This window comes from Megalops cyprinoides, chromosome 18, assembly GCF_013368585.1.
Source record: "Megalops cyprinoides isolate fMegCyp1 chromosome 18, fMegCyp1.pri, whole genome shotgun sequence".
Taxonomy (NCBI): Eukaryota; Metazoa; Chordata; class Actinopteri; order Elopiformes; family Megalopidae; genus Megalops; species Megalops cyprinoides.
The window spans coordinates 17595463-17621973 of NC_050600.1; the positions used below are offsets into that span (position 1 = coordinate 17595463).

Consider the following 26511-nt stretch of genomic DNA (forward strand, 5'->3'; position numbering starts at 1 on the left):
TACTACTAATAATAATCATAATAATTATAATAATTGTATAACTTCCATCCATTATTGTATAATAATAATTGTATGTAGTAACAATAGCAATTGCTTTTATTATACATATATTTATGTATAATAAAAACAATTGTAATTGCTTTCCAGTTTCTTTAAAAAAAAAAAATTGGATTGTTCATTTTACAACGGTGAAAACTGGGTAAAATCTGTTTTTGAAATGAAAATGTAAAAGTACATGACAAAATTGGGCTTTGTCATGGAAAACCAGATGTATGCAATTCCCTTTCCTGTTGTAGTACTGACACATAAAACCAGCCAGTGGATGGTTGCAATACAGTAGTTACAGTAATTAGGACCTAGATAAGCCACTCTTGCTGTTTGCCTGTGCGACACATAAAAATGGAGAGCATACTTGCGTAATGGAAATGATCCTGAATTCCTAGTTTGCCCTTCAAGTTTTATTTGAATTGTATAAACAGCAGTCATTTTATCATTTATGGAAAATACAAAAAAATATTACAACTGTTTTTTTGCTTTATTTTGCTTTATTTTTCTTTTGATGATTACATTTTCCAGTAACAGTTTGTTTAAACTGAAAACGATTGGGTTTAAAGATACTCCACTCGGTTTAAACCGACTTCATGAAATGGCATTTCTGGTTTAGGTGTCCTAACCTAAAGTAACCACCCATGGAGTAACTACCCATCTATGACATATGTTTGATTTGTCATAATTTATGATGGCATGCTTCAGAAGGTTAATGTAAATGACCATCTTTGTTTCCTTCTCCACAAGAGGACTGCGTACCACCCAGGAAACGGGTGTCTCTCCCCCCAGAAAGGTATATGAATACATCAATAATGAAATTGGCAGAAATACTGTTTCATGCAGCCAGTGTAAGACTTTCTGCGAAGACTCGAGTTTCATTCTCACTGCTTAACTAAACAACCTGCTGTCATGTTCATGTACACAGAGGAACTTCTCAGTAGAGATTTGATACCTGAAGTGTGATTTTTTTTCTTTCTAACTGCACAAGCATAAGGAAACTGTCACCAAATGTAAAACTTTAACTATTTTGTCACCACTGAAGTGTCAGTAAATTAAATTCATAAGTACTTGTTGTGATTTATTTCAATTTTAGCGGCCATCAAATAAAATTCTAAAATTCAAACTATTCAGAATAGGCAGTGGTTTGGCTATCATAATCATTTACATTTTACATTTATTCATTTAGCATACGCCTTTATCCAAAGCGACGTACAAAAGTGCATATAGTGGGCAAACAACAGGCACAGGGACAAGATGTGTACAGATCATACAATGAATATAATGTGATGATATAATAATATAATGAATATAACATATAGCCATGAATTCATGGTTGAAATTAGAGATGTCTTTTCAACTTTAACTTTGCAACCAAATTTAGACGTCTTTTTATAAACGTCTTTTCACCTTTCACTTTTCAACCAAATCTCACCGTCGTTGAGACGCCTGGCAAAGTTGTCTTTTCAACGAGTTTAGGTGAGATACAGTAGTCAGGACAACATTTACAACATTACAGTTTTTCTTTTCCTGAGCTTGTCAGTAGAGGGAGCAACTGTGAGTACAGCGCGAATAGTCAGTTGTAGCTCATTGCCGTGCGTCATCATGCATTTGGTTCGGCTGTGCCAGAGTAGACCATGTCAGTCCGGAGTCGGCAGAGTCCGCAAGTGCACACAGCGTTGTGGAATTTATGAAGGAACGGTGTTTTTGCGTAGAGAAAGTATTACTGTAATGGAAACTTATCTTATGCGCGCAGTTGTTATTGATATACTTGTGGAACGACAAAGTTGTTCAAATGTGAGTCCTTAAAGCTTGTCGTTATCTAATGGTGGAGTAAACAATATTTTCGGATGAGCGCATTTTTGATATTGTTGGCCCTCATTTTCTTAAAGCTTTGCATCTGGAACCGGCATTCTAAAGACAAGGTAGGCTAATGATCTGGTAATGCTTTGTTCACCTGTGGTTATGTTTTACCTAGCTCACTGTCTACCGTGTACCGAACAGGTTTTTGTCCGGGTAGATCTAGCCAACAAGTTGTAAAACAGTCAAGGTGGCCAGTTCGAGTCTTTCCTCGTATTTAAATTAGGCTAAGTGCTACGTCAGTTCAGTAGAAATTTGCTCTAAATCATGTGTCGCTGATGGTTAGTTCACTTAGCTAGCTGGTTAGTTCACTCCATTGGCTTCAAACGCCAGATGTTTTTAATGTGAATTTTAGCGAGACAATTCATGGTGTAATTGCTACATCTACAATCAGCTTGCGAGTGCGTATGATCGAGTGACATTTCTCATCTGGAAATATTTCCCATGCAGACGATATTCTCGCTGTCTGTAAAACATAATGCAGATGTATATGATTCATCTATCGAATCAATTTGTGGAACCACTGTACTTTTAAGTTAAGGAAAAAAACAAAAACAAAACCGAGATACAAACCCCTCTAAAGGATGCAACCCTCAAAACAATTCTCCATCGGATAGGGTGTGTCTTGTACGACAATATAGCTCACTTGTGTCAAATCGCTATATTGTTTGAGATGTGATACCAGACTTACTTCTGGCATATTGCTAGGTGTAGGTACTTGCTTGCATGTTGTTGGTTCTCTAATCAGCACTCTGATATAATGATTTTCTCTCGCAATACGTTGACTAGGACAAGGCCATGGACCAAACAGAAACAAACATTTCGGATTTGCTTCACACGCCTTTCCTTTCTGACACGTGCTGTACTGGCATTACGCAAGGAGCCGTCCTTTCCAAACAGTTTTCACTTGCCTGTGCAGTAGCTATGTAGCTAACGCAGTCATTTCTGTCTGATTAGACTGCCGGGATAGCCACTTCAAACCTTTAGGCAGTCATGCGTATTTTACTGTGCAACTACGTCCTTGTGTTGTTACTGTCAGTTTGCGCATTGTATACAGTGTAGCCAGTTATGATGTTTTTGTTGCCAGCACTGGAATGTGATTTCCCCGATTTCCGGGAAAAGAAAGTAGTTAACACGTTTGACATCAGCTGACAGGGCAAAAGCAAAAGTAACTGTATATCTCTTTGAGCGGAACGAGATATAAGAACTGGAGCCAACTGAATCACCGAACTTCATTTGAATCGGAGCCGAGGGAATACCGAGCAGTTCGATTTTTCAGGTAATAGTTCAGTGGTCAGTAATTTCTTTTTCCTTGGCAACGGCGACAGTAGTTTTAGTACCTATCCAATACTGGACCTTTGCTAAATAAAGTAGGTTCAGTTTGATTCGTGTTTCATTTTGATGCACAGCAGTTGGCGAACTGAAACGCTGTAAAAGCTGCCGTTTTTAATTGGTTTGTAAGACACCGTTTCCGCAATTGGCTAGACAGAAAGACAACGAATTTAAAGTGAAAAAATTCTCTGTTCAGAATTTTCATCAACTGCCTGTAAGAGCAGTATGTTAATAAAGAACAGAATCAAGTGCGTAATTTTGAGTTGAACAAAAGGGGGGGGGGGGGGGGAGTTGAGGTCTCCACCCATGTAGGGGGATCCGGGGGCATGCCCCCGAAGGAGATTTTTTTTTTTTTTTTTTCAAAAAGGCTGATAAATGGCTGTTTCGCATGAATTTTAAGCGGAAGAGGCATACCAAAACAACATGATCTACATATCCCAAGTAGTGCAGTGGAATAGCATTAAAATCATTAACTTTGTGATAAAAGCACCAAATTTGTAACACATCAATTTGTTGTTCCAGTATTAGTAAAATGGATATTTATAACTTTCGGAACTAGGGTTGGGACGATGGACGTGATTTAAACATCCCCTCCCCCTCCCCTGTCCACACAGACAGCGGGGCGCACCCTGCTGCACACACACTATAATTCCAGTGTCTCTGCTATAACGTAGAATAATATATTTATTACTTATTTGCAGGGATTTCCCGGGGACGAAATTGAGCCGTAGAACTGATTAATATATTTCAAGGAGTGTCAGCCAGAGAGCGCAAAAATGAAGGATGGGTTATTCTTATTATTATATTAGCTCCTTGCGCCTGATTTAAAGGAAAAACAGCTTATTTAATCACGCTATACCGCCCGGTGAAAGCATGTTTTAATTTAGGCACAAACATAAAAATTATTTTTGTATCTACCTGGATTGCACCTGCTGCAGGGGCGAGTCTTCATTTGTATCGCAAAACTGAGGATTAAAATTGACCTACAGAGCGAACTCTCCCGTTCTCTCCTATACCTGTCTTAAATAATTCCTAATCGTTATATTGCTATTAACCCTTTTTCACCATGTCTCGCTTTGCACATTTAACTATGTTTCATGTTTAGGAAAAATATAATCAAAGACTTTGTTTCACTAGACATAGTGACATAGTGATAATTATTGCAACATTGATAGCTGTCAAGACCCTGGCAGCTGTCACACCCACCCTTCCTTTGCACCGTTATGTATTCATGTAAAAAACAGTCTCAAAGCTTTAAAGATGAATCAACTGTATTGACATCACAACTATACAAGACTTGCAAGCACAACAATTCATTACAACACATTAGGCTACATGACAATACACATTACATTTCATTATGATTCAAATAAACATACAGGACGGTAGACTGGACTGAACAGGGTTCTAATTACAGGTCAGGCCCTCCCCAAAGACAGGCTCAATGACAGGCCAGCATAATGGAACTTCCCTTTAACCCCTTAACAATAGAAAATTACAGAAAGCCACGTTAGATACTAACATTAGTTCAGTCAAGGTATCTTTATGTAACGTCAACTAACTAGGTTTGCTGGCTAACATAACTTAATTCAGTACATGAATATCTGTGTAAGTTAGCTAGGTTAGCAATTTCTTTAGTTGTAAAATAGGCTACATTAGTTATATCTTCTCTCTATCTGCTATCGCTGTTGTTAACAATCACAAGAATTACTCCCTAACAAAAAAAGTTTATACTTCATTTATTCTTTGTTGAGGCTTAATTACCTTATCGATGGCTTGCAACTTGCTTATCCGAGTCGATGGTTGTAACTACCATCCTGAGTTGACAGTACAGAGAAATATCCAATCAGCTGTTTGGTTAGCTTGGCGATGAGCATCTGTCACACACCAATCACAGAAACGTTCGTCCAAACACTGATTGTTGATTGGCAGGTCATTCCTGTTGCCAGTTTCCATTGAGATCAAGCCACCTTGCCGTTTTTTTTAGTCAGCGCATAAAACTTTCACCGTTGTTTTTACATTCATTCTGATATGTCGCCTAAATGCCTTTTTACCTTCATTAGGCTTAAGGCGCTCCGCAAAACCACTTAGGCGCAGCGCCTAAGCCTTTCTATCATAGGGAAAACCCTGCACTTGTCAACCTGAAAGTAAAAACAGGCTGTTTGCATCAGCACTTTTGTCTCTAGCTTCCTGTGTGTGAAGCAGAGTGCTGGAATCTCCCTCATATGTACTTGAGTTTCCTGAAACTTATTGACTACTAGACGAGGTCCCTGGAGTCTGTCTTGAGCAGGTGGAAGCTTGCAGTCCTGTACTGTATTCCATTGTGAGAGTTCTTACACTTGTTTGATATTGGCACTCATTTTCACTTTCATTTTCACCATTTTTGTTTTGTATTGTAAGGTGGGGCCACTTCTCTGTTTTCCTAAATGGAAAAGGAAGTTTGGTGTGCAGTTCCACAATCACAGAAAAGCAGGCGCCCGAGTAGTATGCAGAATGTGCTGGATTAGTCCAGTTGAGCTGGTTTACAGTCATGAAGTCTGAAGACTTCTGATATTTGTAAAAAGAAGTTCTAGTCATGGTACAGTGATGTCAACCTGTTAAATTATGTGGCTGGATTTAGCGCAACTTCAGTCAGCCTCTGGCAGCTAAAGATCACCTCGGGGGTTTGCAGTTTATTCTTTGTTATTTTGACAAATTGAATTACATGAACTATATTATCAACAGTCCTGCTTGGAGGAAGATCCAAATATTGTGTTAAGTTAATATGCTGAAGATGATAGATCTCTGTGCTCTCTGTGTGTATTCACAACCCTGATTAGCTAGTAGTCACAAAGACATGATACAACAGAAACACATTCATTCACACTCCCATAGCTTAAGCATTATAATGTAATAATTGTATAAATAAATAATTAAATAAATGTATAATTATAATGTAAATCCTCCTCTTGCATCTATCAAACCTGCAGCTACCTGTAGAGTTTTGTGAGGTTCTGGATCTTCTGAAGGGCAGTCATTGACCATGGCCTCCTGACAGAATTGCTCTAGGTTCTTCAGATATTTTGGTTGGAATTACAAATGGCAGGTGGGATCAAGGCCCGGAAATTAGGATGAACAGCTGTGACCATTTTTGTGTTCAGCTGTGTTTTTTAGGAGGTCTCAAACTATTGCCTTTGAATTTATGGCTGCTCCCTGAACCATTCCCTGAACACTGAATGACAAAAATGGGAAGGGCTCTGTATGATGAGAGTGTCCATAAACCCTCTGTTTGTCTTAGTGTTCCTGCAAGGTCTGAGAAATTAAAGAACAGTCCCACCTGTCTGTCAAAGACAGTACCCACAGATATTTGTTTAGCCAATAGTTACTTTTTGGTTCATCTGGAGAGTGCCTTGCACTGTATTCTGATCATAGGGATAATATGAAATGCCTCCTGCAGAGATATGCTTTCTTATTTCATGATGCACTTGGTGTGTCATCTCATTTAGTTCATAGTGTAGATACTACTCCTATTAGTCATATAAATCTTGATAAACTGGCTTAGATCACAGTGCCAGAACCTAACGTGCCATTGATCTTATACATACATTATGGGAAGGTCAAGTCAGTAACCAGAAATGATCCATCATCTGTTCTGATCTTGGCAGATTGTGTTGACAGGGCTGATGCTGCTGCCAAACACATATTCATTTTTGATGTTATGCCAGATCAAGCCAAGGATCAGCTATATTATCTCCAGATGGTTCATTGTAAAGTTTCATTTTCTGTTTGGTTTGAAAAATAAATTGAGCCTTGTCTGAGAGGCTTATGAAACAACTTGCTGCTGATGTGAAAAAAAAAACAGGTGGTCTGTCACAAGACCCAGCACTGTGGCAACCCAGATGACACTACGGCATCACTGCATTCTCCAAGATTTGCTCATCTGCTGATGTCACTGGAGCTATGAGAAGGTGCAGGATCTTGTTGTAAACAGCTGCTGTTAGTGTTTTCCTGTGTCCCAGTATGTCTTTATACTCATCCTTAAAAACATCAAACATACGACATGATTGATTTTTACTGCAGTTGATCTTTTGAGTTACACACTCTATATATTATATATCATTTTTTGCTGTTCCCATGAAATTCTTGACATTTTTGTGTTTTATATTGGTTTGCCCAAATATATAAAAGCCAAAACAGTCTTTCTGAGGAATTTGCTGGTAGGGATTCAGAAATGATTTTTTTTTTTTTACGTGTCCATTCCGTCATAGATTTGAAAGTTCCTCAAAAGGTTTCAGTTTGCAAGGACATGTGGAATATCTGAAACAAGCCTTCTTCGGGCAAAGAAGTGCTGTTTTACTGACTGGATCTTCACTTAGCTGTTTATTGACTGGGATAGCCTTCATGATGACAATGATTCTATTTCCATGTCTTAAAATGAAGAGACCTGCAGAGTGAATTAACTGAGTAGAATGGTCTGGAGCAGAGTAAAGTCAGCCATAATTGAGGACCAATGTACTTGATATTTTAAAATCTGTAAACAAAAATTGAATGCATTATCTAATATTCTTTCATTTGACATGTTGTCTGATGGTGGTCTGTCTTTACAACCATGATCCAAGAGTAGTTACTAAATTGTAACTCTTGGAAAATCCCCTTGTAAATATTTATTCTTCATGTCTGTCTGTGTACAGAAAAGAAATGCTGACACTAAACACAAAGGAAGATATGGGTGGCAGTGTAGCATACGGTAAGGAGCAGGACTTGTGACCGAAAGGTTGCCGGTCCAATTCCCTGCTGGGGCACTGCTGTTGTACCCTTGGGCAGGTTACCCAAGAATTGTCTCAATAAATATCCAGCTATATAAATGGATAACATGCAAAAACATGCAACTATATAAGTTGCTCTGGATAAGACCGTCTGCTAAAAATGTCATTAATAAGATATGCTGGGAAAACCGTGCTATGGTTTATACTGAATCATTTTCAAAGAAAGGGGGACATTATATGAAATTATTAAAAAAGTTCAACCGATCACATAGACATACTTGAATTGAGAAACACATTGGTGTTTAGTATTGGAACAGTCCATGCAGGTCCATGCAATGCATGTTAAAACATTGATTGTATGTGTAAGACTATCCAGTAAATTCTGAGAATAAAGGTTTCTGTGCCAGCCTTTTTTGTCTCACAGGACAGTAATAAGGGTCTTGTTTTCAATAAATTGCTTGTAAGGAACAGTTTGTTCTTGTAAGAATTCCAGCTTGCAAGACAAAAGCGTGGTTGTGGTATAACAAAGTTTCATTGCAAAACAAAAGCAGAATAGCTTAGATTGCATACTGTAGCGAAGGGCGAGAGCGGTCACCCCACCCGGCCTCAAACCCAGGTCTACGGGGTACCAAGCATGCGACTTCGACTACAGCGCCAAAGAGTCTGGCTCGTTGGTATGGCAGTCAGAGCGCATACTCAACCATAGTGACGGCACTCCGTCACACATACCCAAAGCAAAAATAGAATAGCTTTGATAGAAATCATGACCGCTCCAGGACGCTCACAACTAAAAATGGAATTTGTCAGCTCTCATGTTCATTCCTTTGGTGGGTCCTGCTTTGGAGAATTGGGATCTAACAAAATATGCCAGAAGCTGGGTGCTGAGAAGAGGGTCAGCTGATCACCTAGCATGCAGAAAAAGGAATAATGTATCAGAGAGTTCATCATTTCAACCTATTTTGAAATAATTTTGAGTTGAGACACTGATGTTGTTGTGTTAATTTATTTTACCTTCCCAACTACTATACCTTTCCAGGTCTCATGGTTTCCCCACCTCCCAATACCCAGTATAACCCCTGACGGTAATGACCACATTAGGAAGTCATTCTCAGTCTGCCCAAAAAGTGTTTAGAAAAAGCTCCTGTGCAAACCACCAGACAAAGAGGGAGGCAGGGAATAAGCTGGCTTATTCACTAGGGTCTCCTACAGTACACTGATTGAATACTAGTATACAAAACTCCACTGCTCAACACTTTACTACAAGGTCATTTTGTGTATAGGCATGCTTTTCTGTAGTTTTCACAGATTAAAATTAACTAAGGTTGATGGTTCTCTTAATGGTTAATAGGTTAAGGTTAATATTTTCTTTTTCCCCCACAACTGTTGGGACAAAGCCAGTTTTGTCCTATCAGCTGCCAGCTCCCAGTCATAAGGGGGTATTTTAATAAGCGCTGAATTACTACATGGCTTGTCAAAATGTCTGTGTGCAAAGGGTTCTCACTTTAGTGGGACATTTACTAACAGTACTGATGTATATGAAGATATGAAAATATATTACAAATGGTTCAATTGCTGCTAATGGTAGAATTTTGCAATCTTCGCTGGGTTCAGAATGGATGTCAGGAAATGGGAGCGTAAGGGGTAGACACAGTTAGCCATGTAAACCATATTAGTACAGACACGTAAATAAAGACTGCTGTGAAAGGAACAAGAGCACAAAAGAGGAACCCCCCCCCCCCATGCATTGTACAATGTAATGATTACACAGCATTTTTCATGAAAACATTTACCAAACAGTCAGTCTTCCATATAGAACCTTGTCTCTCACCTTTGAAAATTAATGGTGGTTCCTGGAGGCATGTACAAATAACCTGCACATTCATGATGTGGGTGTGCTTCAGGGTTCTCTTTTCATTTATTTACTAGCCTACTCTCTTCTCAATGTTCTGTGGTCTCGTATTGGGACCCCGCCCCCAAAACACAAATGCAATATGTGTCAGTTTAGGACATATGCTTTACACCCCCTGCTAATGTTGTCCCCAGAAAACAGAATCTGGGCTATTTTAAAAACTATATAAGTAATTTTACTTATAAATAAGTAAAAAATAAATGTTTTTTACTGGGGATTTTTGTGACATTTGTTATATTTTGAAGTTAAAACCTTGCAGAGGTGTCTTTTTTTATCCCCAGAAAGTTCTTGTCACAAAAGTAATTCTTTCTCAAACTGTCTGTATATGCATAGCAATCATGTTCAGTGCATAGCATAAATTAGTGTGTTTAAAGGTATCGGGTACTCAACATTTTAGATTGTACGATGGCATATGATAAAAAAATAATCACGATGAAAAGGATGCAGCTTACCAGAGAACTGGTGGGTCTCAAAAATGAAAACCAACATTGTGAACACATCACTACAACCTACCTGTTATGACAGTGTTTAGTGAGGCAGGGAAGAGTATTTAACATCTCTATATTCTCTACATTCTTACCTAGGAATGAGCTGTGTCACTGTTGAAACTGGTGTTTCTGGATAGTTTAGTGCTCATAGGGTATTCTTCTGGAAAATCATCCTGTTTCATCCCACCATGGTAATTTTATATTTATGTGTAATTAGGGGTTCGCAATTTCCTTTAACAGTAAGTGTTGGAAGATTGAGCTCAAAAAATGTGCTTGGTAGAATACACTTAAGTATGTAATTTGTATATGCTTTGCACATCCAGTGATACACTAGGTTTTTCTTTTCTCTGTATATTCAATGCTTGTGAATTCATTTTATCCATGTGCAGTTTAGTGAGCTTGATGCTCTCTATGGTAATCAGAGACAGGACAAAATTATGTGGTTTTTGCTGCTAGGAATGACGGTTGATGACTTAACCCTCTATGGTATGCATTATGATATATAAAAGATGGGATATTTTTTAGAAAATTGTATACAACTCTAGAGTCAGTTTCATAAGTTCTATTTTCATATTTGTAGGTAACCATGATGAGCAAAGTCCCATACATGACAGTGCCATAAGGCGTCTTTTTTTTTCTTTAAAACTCAATATATAACGGTATGTAAAAATGCATTTTTCCAGCCAAGAAAGTGATTTCATAGACATGAAATTCGTTTTCTGGTATTAATATAAACCTATTATGGCTGAGATAAAATTCAAAGCTCTGGTTCTGTATTATGAGGCATTACATTACATTATTGGCATTTGGCAGACACTTTATCCAGGTTACAGTTTTTACATGTTATCCATTTATATAGCTGGATATTCACTGAGGAAATTCAAGGCTAAGTACCTTGCCCCGGAGCAGTACCCGAGCAGGGAATCAAACTAGCAACCTTTCAGTTACAAGTCCTGCTCCTTATCAAAATGCTACACTGCCACCACAGGAGCAGTTATAAGAACAACACCTTCATAGATATCGTTAAATCCTACTCTCCCGTCAGACTCCTCTACCTTTGATCATGTAGTTGCCCTTTCTCGGAAAGGGTGCTCATCTCATTCACACCCCTCTTCTACACTTGCTCCCAAGTGGGGGAATAAACTCCGCACAAAAGTCAGGACAGTGGGTAAATTGTTATCTCTCCATCCTAATGATACATAAGTAGTAACTTCAACTGTCTTTTTCATTGAAAAAATCCTGCTACAATCATTAGCCTTGATGAAAAGCTGCCTTGACAAGTTGACAATGGTGCTTGTGCTTGACTAAATTGCATATAAATTTACATACCCTGCAAGCATCAGGATTGCTAAATGCCCTCACATTATGTTAAATACAGTGGATATTGTTTACATGAGCATGTAGGAGAGCAGCTTGCTCATCGCCCTTCGGGAATCGTTGTGTGGTCTTTTTCAGAACGTCGTGAGACATGCCTGTTTCATCAGCTGCTTTCAGTATTGCCAGGGCAGCCCCACTGGCAGCGAGAAGTGGATTTCTTTCTGTCTTCTGAGGTATGCCGTTATCTTAAAACAACATCAAAAGCTCAATTTTACAGCACATACTGTCGGAAATAAGTTTAGTCTCAGTGCCATACATGTGTAAGTAAACATCTTTGTGGAATTCTGTATTTATGTCAATATTGTATTTTCAAAGATGTTAAAATGAGTGTATTGGCTCTTCAAGGTTACACTAATTTGAGCCAAACAATTTCTCCAGAATGTTGACTGAGAACCCATCCATAATGAATAGATTTATGGAATATACAATAAAATTGATAACATCCATTATTTTATTTTTTTTATCCTGGTAGTGTTTACACAAATGAATTATACCCATAGAGTGTGTGTGGTGGAACCTCTTCTGTCTGTAGTTTGGCTCTTTTCCTTGATGGTTAAATTATGTGGCCAATGTTTTGCTATTAAGCAGAAGTGAAATTTTGGTCACTTAATTCTGTCCATTCTAATCTATCGAGGTCAAGGGGAAAACCTAGTTTAACTGCTGTGGAGTTTTGCACTTAACACTGAGTAACAAATTTTAAATTGAATGTTCCTCTATGTTATTGAAAGGTTACTGTACAACCATTGAATAATCATTTCACACGTTTTCCTTCAGCTTCCTGAGTGCATACGTACCCATTGCAGAAGCACAACTACAGTCTCAACTTGAATTACTTCAGTTCTTACGTGATCACAAGCTGCATGTAAGCTAATGGTCTTTTCCTTGTTTTCAGAGAATGTTCTAAAATCCTATTTTGCGGATACTGTTACTATAAAACCTATGCTCATTTAAAACAAGGCGCAAAAGAGGAGACAGGAATATGATGCACGCAAGACACACCAGGTACACACAAGCAAGACACGTCTAAGACACTTATGAGTCACACAGACAAAACATGCCAGAAACAGAAGTGAGATAGAGTGCATTCAGAAAGTATTCAGACCCCTTCACTTTTTTTTTTTTTACGTTTTGTTATGTTGCAGCATTTGCTAAAATTGTTTAAATTCGTTTTTTCCCTCATCTACACTCAATACCCCATAATGACAAAACAAAAACAAGATTTTAGAATTTTTTGCAAATCTGTTAAAAATAAAAAACTTTTTAAAAATCACATTGACATAAGTATTTAAATTCTTGGCTATGACACCTGTAATTTAGCTCAGGTGCATTCCATTTCTCTTGATCATCTTTGAGATGTTTTCAAAGATGAAGGCGTCTGAATACTAGGGCTGCCCCTGATCAAAGATTTTCCTAGTCAACTAGTAGTCATTAGTTCAAGCCATTAGTCGACTAGTCGTCACACTTTATGACATTAATTATTTGGTGTTTACATACATCCACTGATGCACTTGGACACATCATCAGTGAAGTACCTGGCGTCCTCGGGGGTTTCGGGTCTTTCAACTTCAGACCCCCTCTGCCAGGCTGCAAGTAGCATTAAACCACGGCTTGTCCCTCATGATCCACAGCCACCTTGAGGCCTTCTCCGCGGCTTCTGAGGCTCTCCTGATGGCTTTATTTCTGCGGGCACTGGTTATGCCCAGGTGAGAGTAGACCTTCCCTGCAAAGCCCCTCCCTCCCACTTCTATGGGCATACACCGTGCTCGCCACCCCCTCTTGTGGCATTCCTCCACGAGCTCAGTGTATTTCCCCCTCTTTCTCTCACTGGCCTCCTCCATCCTCTCCTCCCATGGAACCGTGAGTTCCAGCAAGACTACTTGCTTTGTTGTTCCTGAGCTCAGGACGATGTCTGGTCTCAACGACGTCTCCATGATGTACTCGGGGAATTTAAGTTGCTTCCCAAGATCCACCCTCATCTGCCAGTCCTGAGCTGTACTTAGGAGGCCTCCTTGGACTTTGGGACGAGGAATGGGAGGGTCGCCTGCTCGAATAAACGTGATTACACGTCTTGCTGGTTGGAGCCGTTTGACCTGGTCGATGGTGCTAAAGATGGATTCAGCGATTACCCTGAGTACCTGGTCATGACGCCACCTATAGCGTCCCTCCACGAGGCTTTTGGACAGCTGCTGAGGATGTGTTCCAAGCTCCCTTTTCCTGGGCACAGGGGGCATGATGGTGATTCCGCCCTGCCCCAGCAGAAGAGGTTACCTGGGCTGGGCAAAACGTCATAGACAGACTGAATGAGGAATTTCACACGGGAGGACTCTGCCTTCCGTAGTTCTGACCAAGAGATGTTACGGTCCATCACCTCTTCCCATCTAGTCCAGGCCCCTTGTTGCCGCAGGCCCACAGACTTGCTCATGCGCAGATCCTCAACTGTAGCTCTTACTTCTTGCTGGACCAGGTCTCGCCTTTCTTTGCCCTTGGCTTTGGCGTAGTTAGGAGTTGGTATCATGCCTAGCCCAGCACGGCCTGTTGCCACGGGCCCCACCACCACTCTGTGCCTTAATCGGGCTTCTGCTTGGTCCACTGCATGTTCGGCGCTCCACTTCCTTCCGCTTCTCACTTCGATCCCTGCCTTCGAGATTTTCGGGTCACTTGACTCCCTAAATAGCAGCACCTCCCTAGCACGAGTCACCATGAAATATGGTCACCATTTAAATATATATATTTTTTGGGACATCAGAAAATGGTTTGAGTTCCAGGGCTGAGGAAGAATGTTATAAGTAACATTGTTAACGCTGTGCTACGTTTCAGAGAAATACAAAACTGTAATAATGGGTCTTTAAAATATAAATTTTACAAGCGCACGCACGAAGCGAGCCGTCTATTAATGACAATGCTAACGGTAAAATCGGTAATGATTCTGAATGTGTCGGAACAACCAGCAAGGAGATTGAACATTTTGTTAATTTATTTCAACACAGTATAACATAATACAACTTATGAACTTGTAACACCAACACAATGACTTCTAAAACAAATGATAAATGAAAAACAGAACATGAAGTTAAACATGCAGTAAGCGAGGTAATTTAGCTTCCCCAGTCCCACCGAACACTTGGATAAGCCTAATAGCACATATGACAACATATTTATTTAGCTGCATATAGCCTTAACTTTGCATTTTGTTAATGTTAATTAGGCCATTGATTATTTAGCCTAATGGAATAACCCTTTCGCGCATATGGTCACACCGGTGTGATTAGCCATTTAGCGCGTATACTAAAACCGGTACGATTAGAACACTAGATTGGATTAGGCATAACAGACTTGTATGAGCTCAGAGAAAATCGCCGTGTTACTTTCGTCCCGTGTTAGTTTTGTACTGGCTTTCCCCTACATGTTTCAGATGATAAGTCATGTTTGAGGTTGACAAATGATAGGCGAATCTTTGCATGCAGAGTTTGCATGTCACATTCTTGAGGTCGTCCTTTACACGCTGGAAATGATTCCACACTTTGGATGATTTCCTGCCCGACATAGTCTAATAACTTTTTAATGACAAGGCGCAGCTCCCGAATGGAGTTCGACGGTTTTTTTCTTCGACTAGCGACCACTGAAAACCTGGTCCGCCAAGACTCTTCTCATCGACAGGGGGGGGCAGGGGGGCAGCCCTACTGAATACTTTCTGAATGCACTGTATCTCACAGAAATATGTCGGAGACCCTTGAGCAAGATACATGTGAGATATACCAGACACACCCCAGCAAAGCACATGCAAGGCAAAGGAGACAGAGGGAAACCACGAATGCCTCCATTGCAGTGGAAGAGGAAGTGCTGCACAACCCGAGCTAACAGTGGATCTGGTTTTCTGAACATGGCTCAATGGAATGCAGTGTTTAGCTGTTTTTGATCTTAATCCAAATTCGATTTTTGTTTCAGTTTCGTTTCATTATAATGCTCCAGCTATTTCGCAGAAGAGGACGCGGTAACCCGATGCCAAGTTGTGGGAGTGTGCAGATTTACATACATGAACTTTGTTGAAACTATGTTGAAAAGAAGAAATCTATATTTAGAACTGTACCCATTTCTAACCACAGCAATAAGAGGAATTTTGTATATATATAAGTTAGTTTCAGCTTCCACAAGGCTTTATTTTGCATAGATGAAATTGTGATGAAGCCAGTGACTAGCATGCTGCAGGCACACATAGCTGTTTCTTGTGCCAGTAAAAAATACTTTGTGCTACTGGTTGAACACATGAGACCAGGCGAGCATAAATATATTTTGAGAAATTATTATTATTACCTTGGAAGGTCATGTGAGCTGCAGAGATGGCACTGTTGTTCTACCCTCTGTTGCTTTTTCATTGTTGATACAACAAACAAGGTGACTTTTGTCAATTTGTTTAACCCATTTGTGCGTGACTTATTTTATTCTATGTAGTGCACGTGTTACGTTACATGGTTCATTATGTTTTCATTAGCGTTATTAAGCTTCTCATAGTTTTCGCCGTCGCATTTGCTATGCTTTGTAACGTTAAATCACTGTTTCCTCAAAGCTAATGATAGCTAGAATTTTTCCAATCTAGTCTTCTAATCATACTGGTTTGACCGCATGCGCGAAAGGGCTAATCACACCGGTGTGACCATACGCGCGAAAGGGTTTCTCATCAAAGATGTCAAAACAAAGAATGCATTGCAAATTGAACCAGAGCCTCCAGAAGAGGACCACCTGCCAGTGATCCAGTGATTTACTTATCGAGTTACTTATCCTTGTGTGCCTACTGGCCTGTTAAGTGCATTAGGAGGAGACAGGACCTTTCCACTTCTACCTATCTGTTTTGCAGCCTCATCCCAACTCAGTTTCACTTCTTTCAGCTCTCCCTCCGCTGTTCTTCTCCATGCTGTTTTCGGTGGTCCACATTTGCGTCTTTCAAATGAGGATCAAATTAGCTTTAAAAAAAAAAAAACAATGTATATAACTCAAAGGTGATACTCCACTTGGACACACGGTTCTATCACTGGTAGAAAACTCACATCTCCAATTGCTGCACAATCTGATTGGACAATGGGAGCCCATGTAGACAACTGTATGACCTGAGAATCACCGTTAAAGTCTCAATGAGCCCTGTTGGAGCTCTCCTTTGAAGTGCCCAGAGCCTTAGAGGCATTACATGCTACACATGCATGGCAGCGCCAGGATTGTTGTGATTATATTAAATCAAGAGCAACAGAGCAGCAAATCCCTTTGCCAATTGCATAGTGTTGTTTTGTGGCCTAATAAGGATGAGGAATCGAGTCGAGTAAAAGTGTCGAGCAAAATCCTCTCCTTACCACATTTCCAGGGCCAGGTATCATACATTTTGAAATGTGAGCATAAGCATTGTAATAAACTTGGTTTTGGTTGCAAATGTGTCCATATCCCCTACATGTAAATTGAGGTGCAGTTTGTAGACCGTCAGACCAGACTGGACTCTATTCAGGCAGATATGACTCGTTGTTCAGACGACTCAGCACAGTGAATTGCATGTAACAGTCTACCGAGGCATCTACCTGTCAAGGCCATGCTAGTCTACAGCAATGCAAGGCAAGGTTTTTGGAGTTGGACAACTGTGACCATTGATAGGGCTACCAGAGGGCACTGAGGGCCCCAATGCCTTAAGATACATTACAACATCTTTATCAGTTTCCCAACTGGTTGGTTTACTAACCTTGATGGTGAGAAAATTAAAGTGGTGAGAGCCCACCTCATCGACACCATGTCCCAATTCAAACAGACCCAGAGCTCTGATTTAAAACCCACCCCATTTCACGTACAGATATCACATTCATACATTGTGTGATGCTGTAAAAGATTGCATCAAAATCCCATCAGTGGCATTTGCATCGCACTTTAATAAAACCAGACTGAGGAAAACAAAAGAACTTCAAACTTTAATAGAACTCTTGGAGCAAACCCAAAAGAACTCTCAGTGTGATGATAAAAAAAAGAGTTGCGATATCTCTTGATGCTCTACTTAGAGGACTGAAGCCACAGAACAAGACAGAACTATTACATTAGTGACGTAAAACTCCCATTTGCTCTCATTAAGGCTGAGCAGTAATGAAAAGAATTCTTGTAATGACTATTGACTACAATGTGCATATACGTGCGAGTGTACACACACACACACACACACACCTTACTATACTATATCTTATATGATGACATAATTGACTATGATAAGCACTGATGCTCTTGAGATCAGTGCAGCGTCCAGAGTTATGGTTTCATTGTGTTCCATGACTGGCGTGTAACTGTGACATGGCTGTAACTCTGGCATGTCACTTGTCATTCAGCTGTTGCTCATTCAGCTTCAGTGGATACACTTCTGTTTCGTGTGCTGCAAGCCACTCTGGATAAGAACGTCTGCTAAATGAACATATTGTAACGTTATTCAATATCATAGATAAATTTTGATAGAGATAGAACCCTTACTTTCCCTGTCCATTTATTGTTATTGTTAGTGGTCTGTACCCATATGAAACAATCACAAAACATTGAAAAAATCTTCACATAACTAGTTATACAGCATTTTTAGACCATTCTTGTGCAAAGTTCATTTGAGCTCTTGAACTGAAGCCCCTGGTTAAGTATATATGAGTGCCAAAACCATTTCTTAGAACATGTTATATCATTTTTTATTTTATTTTTTATAAACATTATGAATGAAACTTTGTCAGGTTGAATTTATATTTTTTTCCCCCAGAGTGCCCATGGAAAGTATTACACACCTGGATATGCAGATGTCTCTGTAAGTATTCTTCAAATTATTTTGCATGTTGGTTAAATGAGGAGTTTTAGTAATTGGTGTCATTTGTGTTCAGTATTCAGAGTGCTGGATGATAAACAAGGGCATTAATTTCTAAGACCGCTGGGTTCAGACCATTTCATTTTTATTAAATTCTCACTTCCCCAACACTAACGTGCTTCCTCATTGTGTTAACCCTGCACATCACATGTTTGTGAAGTAACTACTTTTTTTGTTTTATGACTATTCAGTAGCACTAATTAATACAACTCCATCTGACCCATTGTGGTTAGCAAGAAGATCCAGCAAGCATGGCCTGATTACAGTTAAAAATAATTCCTCAGACACTATTCTGTAATGTAAGTATAGCAAATAGAAACAGATATTGAAACTAATTGATGTTGCAGGAACTTACAATTTGTTAAATATCAAAATATTTTCCCTTCCTCCTGAATGCTGACACTTCTTAGCTAATTTGTTGCTGAAGTGTATACATTTTATAGGAACAAAATATAACAGATATCTAACCTGCTTGCAAACCCAGTAAAATGGATCTCAGAATTTATTTTTTAATGCCCGTGGTTTATTATTTGCCATGATCTTTAATGGTCCTGTTTGTCTCCAGTTCCATACATGCTCACTTAAGATTATTCTGCTGAATGAATCTTCTTTGAGCCAATGGCCAGATGGCCATCCTACCTCATATTTCAGAACTATATGGTGTAATTGTGTATTTCTTCTGTTTTTCCACAGACCTGTACAAATGAAACACTGCTGTGTTATATTTTGGAGATGCAGGTTATGATGTATGAGGAGGATGCCAAATCCGAACATTTACTTGACCTAATGAAACTTCACATTCAAGAGGTGGGCCTTGTGAAAACCTCTGTAGACAACTCTGTGTTATTATGTAATGTATTTGGGTTAAGTTTTAGTTTTGGGTTAGGTTATAGTTATTCAGTCAAACTGTGTGATTACTGTAAGGATCTTTTCCACCTGAGTAAATGTGTGACCAGACACAAACATCAGAATTACACAATGCTAATTATGAATGCAAAACATGTTACCACATTTTATATTGTAGCAAAGGCACTACCTCACATGTAAATAGGTGTTTTGTAACAAGCGTTCTTATACACAATCTGATACAGTGAGGCCATTAAAGATGACATGAGTTGAGTTTTTTTTTTTTTCTGACTGCTTTTTTAGAACAGCTTATCCATGAGGCAGTGCTTACCTTGTGAAGCCTATGAAGAAACCGACTCTACAACGTTTGTGGAGAGCTTTCGCACATTTGTACAAAGACTGTTAAATGAAGCTTCATGAAACCAAGGATGATGATGAGATTTTTTGATATATTGTGATGGTGTTAAAATTAGATGTGCATTTTTACTACTTCTTTTTAAATAAATGTGAATATTTGTATTTTGACTAAAGCTGTGCATAACATGTGCAGATTACTGAATACACCTATACAGACAATCCTTTGCAGTATCCCCTTTGGTATTCTAACTATTCCTCACTTTCTATTTCGTGACACCTGTTAAACATCACAGCTTCTTTAATACACCCTTTTTATCAGTTGCCTTGGCAGTAAAGGGAATGTATTCACTAGGCTCGCCTGTAATTACCATGGTATGGTGACACACTCATTATTAAGTTATTTTATTTCTAGACCACCATCTGCTAGAAAATAAATCAATGTTTGGATATTAATTTTGATCAGTTAAACCCACCAAACAGTTTTTCCTCATTTAAAAGCTAATAAAACTTCTTAAGTACAGGCAGTGCCCATTTTTACAATACAATGTATGGGTGGAAGCGATGCTGCCTCACTGACCGTCCTGAATTTAACCATATAATCAGATTTTCTGCAGTGTTCTGCATGGGGTTGTGTTTCTGAGTATAGGATAGAAATCAGATTTTTCAAAGAGGGGCTGGGTAAATGTAGGATCATGTCAAAAAATTTGCAACATATTAATGTTTTATAAACATTTGTACATTTATACTTACTCATAAAGTATTATATATATGTTCAGTATTGTGAAACACAGCATGGCATCCAGAATTGACAAAAAAAGAGAAATCAAGAAAGATATGACAGTCTTTGGACTAGCGTTTTTTTTTGTTTTTTTTTTTTTGGTTATTTTTTACTACAGGGCAATGAGGACAGTGCACACAATCAGGATAAAATGAATAAATCTTGTTCATCCTCCCCCCCTCAGAAGTGAATGAAAACATACTAAATAAAGAAGGACCACACACACATAGAGACCAATGCTGCCTTGCGAGTTACTCTTGCTGTCGCTGCCCATCACTGTACCGTCTTCGTGTCATGAAACAGTGGCATCATTTTTATAAGACTTTAAAATGCGGATCATCTTAAATTGCATTGTCAATTTAAGGCGCTGCTTGTATATCCGTGTTATACTGCAATCATCAAGGCACTGACATGGAGTGGCTTCTTTGGTATTACCATTGGTATTTAATTTACACCTTTCAAATATAATGCTTGACATATATTCAGATCTGTTTTTTTACTATCAAGGTTTACTCATGCTCTTTATATGATGTAATGTTGAGATCTCGGCTTTAGTTATGTGAAAGAACATTTCACATCTCTCAGTGAAATGCACTGATAACACATTTGCACGCTTCATGTGGACGGTGCCACTTCAGTGCAGTAGCATCCAGTGTAATCTTTGAAAACGTTCCCAAGGAAGATCTGCCTTCACACTTCAGCAGGAAACATTTCCTGTTTCCTCAAGCATAGGAGAAAGCAGAATCCACCTTGTGAATATATATCCTGTCAGGCCTTGTGCAGAGAAAGTGTACTTCCTAAGACCAACTTGCAAGAACAGAGTGCTTGGGTGGGGCTACAATGCTGCCATGGTGTATAAATACAGTCATTCCCCTGTCCATGACATACCATTGAAAGATTGGTATCTGACTCCATGACGTGGCTTGAGTTTGGAACAATCACATTCACCTTAAGTTCATTTTCAGACAGTTGCCTTAGTATAAAGAAAAGGGTAAAATCTGTTTGTTTTCAAGCTTCCAATAAAGGTGCATGTCATATAATCTTAAAGGAGTTTTTTTTTTTCTTTTAGAGAGCAGCACTGGGTATATTTTAATCTTGACAGTTACTTTGGCTAATTTTGGGATTTAGAATAGTTGCTTTCAGAGTAAAAGCTGATAGTGTTTCATTGCTGAAGTATTCACACCAGGGGAGTATAATTTTCTTTTCTTTGTGATTGCCTATGATTCACTTCCCATTATTTATTCTGGGTTTATCCAGGGTGTGAAATACAGGGGCTCCTTGGTTGAATCGCTCACCAAGTATTCATCGCTAACGATGCTAGTTGCTTGTCTCTTGTCTCTGTGTTGGCAAGAAAAATAATTTCAAATTTACATAAAATTTAATCATAGTTACAATCTGCATACAGCTCTGCATCCATTACAGCTCTGCATCCAAGCTAACTAATTGAATTGGAATTAGGTGTATAACTTGTTAGCTAACAAGTTAAAATTTGAATTAGATAGGTAGCATGGAATCTAGGTAATCCATGAGTTGGCTGTCTAGCAAGCACATTAGCTAGCAAGCTAATGGACTGAAGTAACATTGGCTGTCTACTATGGAGCTACCAGTTTAGCTAAATTGAAGTAGTCACACTCACCATGGTCAGAGTAGGTAGCTAGCTGACTATCTTGTGGCTCCTTTTAACCCAGAGATGGGCTTGCAGCACACCAAAAATCCAGATTGTCAAGGCCAACATTTTAATCTTGCTACCTGCTATGAAGGTGAGAGAATATATTTTAGAAAAGTTTTTGCCACCTATTGAGATTATTTTGCTATATTAGCAGTGCTATTTTGGTTATTTTTTACATGTCCCTGGATATGAGTGTCTGATAAATGATGAAAATGTAAAATGTAAATTTAAATATCCCATCGGCTGAAATAGAATCACGTGTACATTCTTATTAGACTATAGTTGAAAGAGTTGTTATGGCAGAGCTGGTACAGAAACTTCCTGCCCTTGACAACATATCTAGGATTAGTTTACCCACCCCAAGTCCTGACTTATGAAATTGAATGTAAAATGTTGATTCTGATCCAGGATCATGAACTGAGAAAGTGCCTACACTGAGCTGCTACACTGAGATGTTTCTACAGGTGAAAATAGGTGAGACTTACCACAGGTGCTATGAAAGGATCTGCAACATTGTAATGCAGGAATACTCAGATGGAGATGAAAAAGATATTGAAAATGGTCCATGTGTGGTTATTTATTGGGTCACTGTATGAAACTGTGTCTGGATTGTGTGTGTTAAAATAAGGTTAGATGGTAAATAAATGTTCGAAAGGATACAGGCCTCAGGGTCAGAAAGCCTGGCAATGCCTGACTCTTATTGGATGGGGTATGCCCCACCAACCATAATTGTTATTAATAACAATGCTTATATTATTGTGTGTGTGTATATATATACTTGTATTGAAAGAAATAATTTTAATAAATGATGATAGCACCTATAACGTCTATAATTGCTCATTTAAGCCATACTACTGTATATGCAACCTCAGTACAGATATACTGTATTATTAATAAAATATGACTTAAATCACTATATTGCTGCAGCAAGCATTTCTTTCATCATGAATACTACACTAAGTCTGTTGCACAAGGGAAAAGGTTTGCAGGTCATTAGTATGAACTGTTCTAATATGTACTGTATAGCAACAAATTTACATAAATTGTCTCCGACAATCAAGTGGAGCTGAGTGGAGCCTTCCATTGACTCTTTCCTGCAGTATTACCAGTTCATTACAGCAATATCTACGCATGTACCCTATTGTGGTTGTAGTTTCATAATTCAAAAATGCACTTGCCTATATACTGTTCTCCTGACCTCTGCACAACAGTTCCCAACTGTTCAACTACATTCCACATCTGCAACACATGTCTGACCAGTATGCAAATGCATGTCATGGTATTATCACAAGTGAGGTGACTGACTACAGCTAAATCTAATATAAATCTAACAGATCACTTCCTAATACAATTCAAGAGAAGAGTTACAGTTAAACCCATGGCCACAATCAAAGATAAGCTTTCCCTCTGATATTACACATTTAAAGGAGATGATCATTTCCTACTATGCTATCTTTTAATGATACAAGTATAATATGTACTGCATGATTTATTATGTGCTGACATGTGCTTGATTGAGTATTTGAAATAAATTTCATTCTCTTTCAGTCAATGAGGGACGCTGGACTCAGTGACATCTATAGCTTTTCCTCTGAGTGAATGAAGACATTGAAAACTGTTGAAAAAACTAACATTTAAAAATAAAGTTTCTCTGTTATTCAAATTTTGAGCTGTTTCTGTGAGACATTGGGCCATTTTTCAAGAAGGAAAGCCTCTGTTTCTTTGAGAAATGAAGGAGGTAGACAGATACTCTGCACTCCACATTCCAGGACTTCTCATAAACATTCAATGATGCTTAGATTCAGTGATAGAGGAGGCCATGGAAGATGTTTGACTTAATCCTGGTGTTCCTGAAACCACTGTTTGATCCATTTAGCAGTGTGTATAGAGTCATGATGGTATTGAAAGGATGATGTTTAACAATGTGGTGAATGTGGGTTCAACGCCTCCTTATGACATTCCACTGCTCAGAAATCCAGGTTATGTGGTCATTACACCAGCATATGCTTTGTTATGCATTAGCTGTGCATACAAGCTGTTTCTGAATGGCAGCCCTACCCTACATAACAGCTTTGTGAAGCTCAGAAGGTTCAGTTGCTGACACCAGGCTACAGAAGTGTAGATTCAGTTCTGTAATCATTTTTGAGGCTGTTGTTGTTTTTTTACTATCCCCTTAAGTGTCTGCCTAACCTTGCTGATTTTCCCCACTGTTCCCAGTAACATATTAAATCATTTTGCTGTTAGATCTGTCAGGTTGCTGTAGAAACCCACAGCAGACACATATTTCTATTTAGTATTTACATTAATATGACATATATGTGGAGATGCCTTTTTATTTGTCATTACTTACTTCAAAATGTGATTTGGTGTTTCAATTATTGTGTCTATCCCCTGTACATAGATAATGTAGTGTTAGCAGCCTTGCTAAATTACCTAAATTACCTAATTGAAAAAATACTATATATTTTTCCATGCCCTCCTCTTAAGAGCAGGCTGATCGCACACCATGCCAAGGCCACCTCAACAACAGGTGTGGTCAGACCAATCATCGAATTCCCACTTGAAGAACCTGAGGAACTCAGTTACATTGATTCCTCTGAGCTGGAAGAAAGGGGGGAAAAACATGACTGTCAATAAAGAGTGACATCAGCATTTCAAATTCAAACCCACCTGCAGATTTGGATCTGAGAGTGAGGTCCTGTTACAACTGAGACAATGCAGGTAGGAGAGAGTCCTTATTAACTTATTATCTTATTATTATTATAATAATAAAAACTGTTAAGTCAAATCTTAATGACTCCAAGGCAACAGACTGGTCATTCAGTAAATCCAACAGTGGCAACTCAAAATAAGCTCAGAATAACACCAGCATATTTCTTTAGTCAAAGGCCCACAATGGAACCTACAGAGTGAGACTAAATTGCCAACTAACTGGCCTCTGCTACAGAGGAGGCCATGATGTGTGAAGAATTAGCCTGTCAGTTCTTCAGCAGAGCTCCCTAACTGTCCGCTCGTCCAACCACGGGTGCGTATGGTTCAATACTGAAGAAAGGATTCTGCCCCAGCACAGGGGTGCCTGTAGCAACCGAGCAGCTGGAGCGTCAGACTATGATTTCATATCACCATACATTGTCATTTATGACTCGTCTGCCTAAATATGAGGCAGAATTATAATAATAATGCAAATGTAAGTTTGTATTAGGCTTATTAACTAATAATCATTTCATCAAGTTAATCTATATTTTGATCATTTAGTAATTCACTGAATTCACTGTCTGATATTACTTCCCTTTCCTTTTGCAGTACAAATTTACTGTGCAACCCATTACTGGATTGCATTTGTTAATGGATGCTATTTGTAACAACCTAGCAATATAATATTACCACCAAACACCGCCACATTTTACTGCCATCTCTGAGGCACATGCAAGGGTGTAATATCCTCAAATAATAACTCACATTATAAGTTATATAGCTTTAAATGAACCTTCTGAAAACAGACCCCTAACAACACAGTAATACATCAGTCCAAGAAAAGCAGCTGTTCATTTAACCTGGTGCCTAACCTGATTAAGTGAGTATTTAGTCCAAAAATACTACTGCAAGGTGTTTATAGAAGGTATGCCAAACACCAGATTTGTTACAAGGCTTTTTTCATGCGCTGTCCTAACTCTCTCTGCCGGACTCACTACCTGAGTGAAGCACGGAAGCACAACAAACCTGGCCTGGGAAATGAAGTGCTTGTTAACATGGGTTTTTGTTGGAACCGTGAAGACGCCGGTGCTACATATACCTTTTATTTATAATATGTACACCACACACGATGCAGCTGAAGTGCACATAATTGAATCGAGGGAAAGAAAGACACATGGAGCGAGCGGGGAGCAGGTCCGCCAGAGGGAGACGTAGTAATGAATCTGGAAATTGGAGCAGATAACATTACATCACCTTCTCCCGATGCCATTAGCACATCAGTAGAGTGTGGAGCATCAACATATTTTATTTAAAATATTCACTCTGCCATCATTTCAGTCATTCTGAGTACACTGTATATTATATGGAACTACTCAGGAATTTACCTGAACAGCAAAACGATGAAAAAAATGAAAATGTATAAACAATACAGTATGTACAAAATGCTTTTGGTAGCAGTGACAATGCATAGAAAAATAAGTGCTCACACAAAAAAAAAGCAATAAAAGACACTCACACAACGTGCAATATCAAAAGATTCATATCACTGCTCACC

General features: G+C 38.9%; 1 protein-coding gene across 1 annotated transcript; it reads left to right on the plus strand.

Annotated features, from left to right (window-relative positions):
* The first annotated feature begins 1682 nt into the window (after window positions 1-1682).
* Window positions 1683-21908, plus strand: il15 (interleukin 15). The gene is made up of 7 exons (XM_036551870.1): window positions 1683-1704; window positions 3153-3184; window positions 11835-11929; window positions 12531-12618; window positions 18511-18555; window positions 19306-19419; window positions 19762-21908. The coding sequence occupies exons 1-7, from the start codon at window positions 1683-1685 to the stop codon at window positions 19876-19878; spliced, it is 513 nt and encodes a 170-aa protein (XP_036407763.1). The 3' UTR covers window positions 19879-21908.
* The last annotated feature ends 4603 nt before the right edge of the window (window positions 21909-26511 follow it).

Bases quoted from the DNA above. Each gene is read 5' to 3' on its own strand.
- il15 (XM_036551870.1), top strand. From the start codon at position 1,683: ATGTCAGTCCGGAGTCGGCAGA. The intron at 1,705-3,152 runs GTCCGCAAGTGC...TTTGAATCGGAG, and splicing joins GTCAGTCCGGAGTCGGCAGA to CCGAGGGAATACCGAGCAGT. The intron at 18,556-19,305 runs GTAAGTATTCTT...GTTTTTCCACAG, and splicing joins CTGGATATGCAGATGTCTCT to ACCTGTACAAATGAAACACT.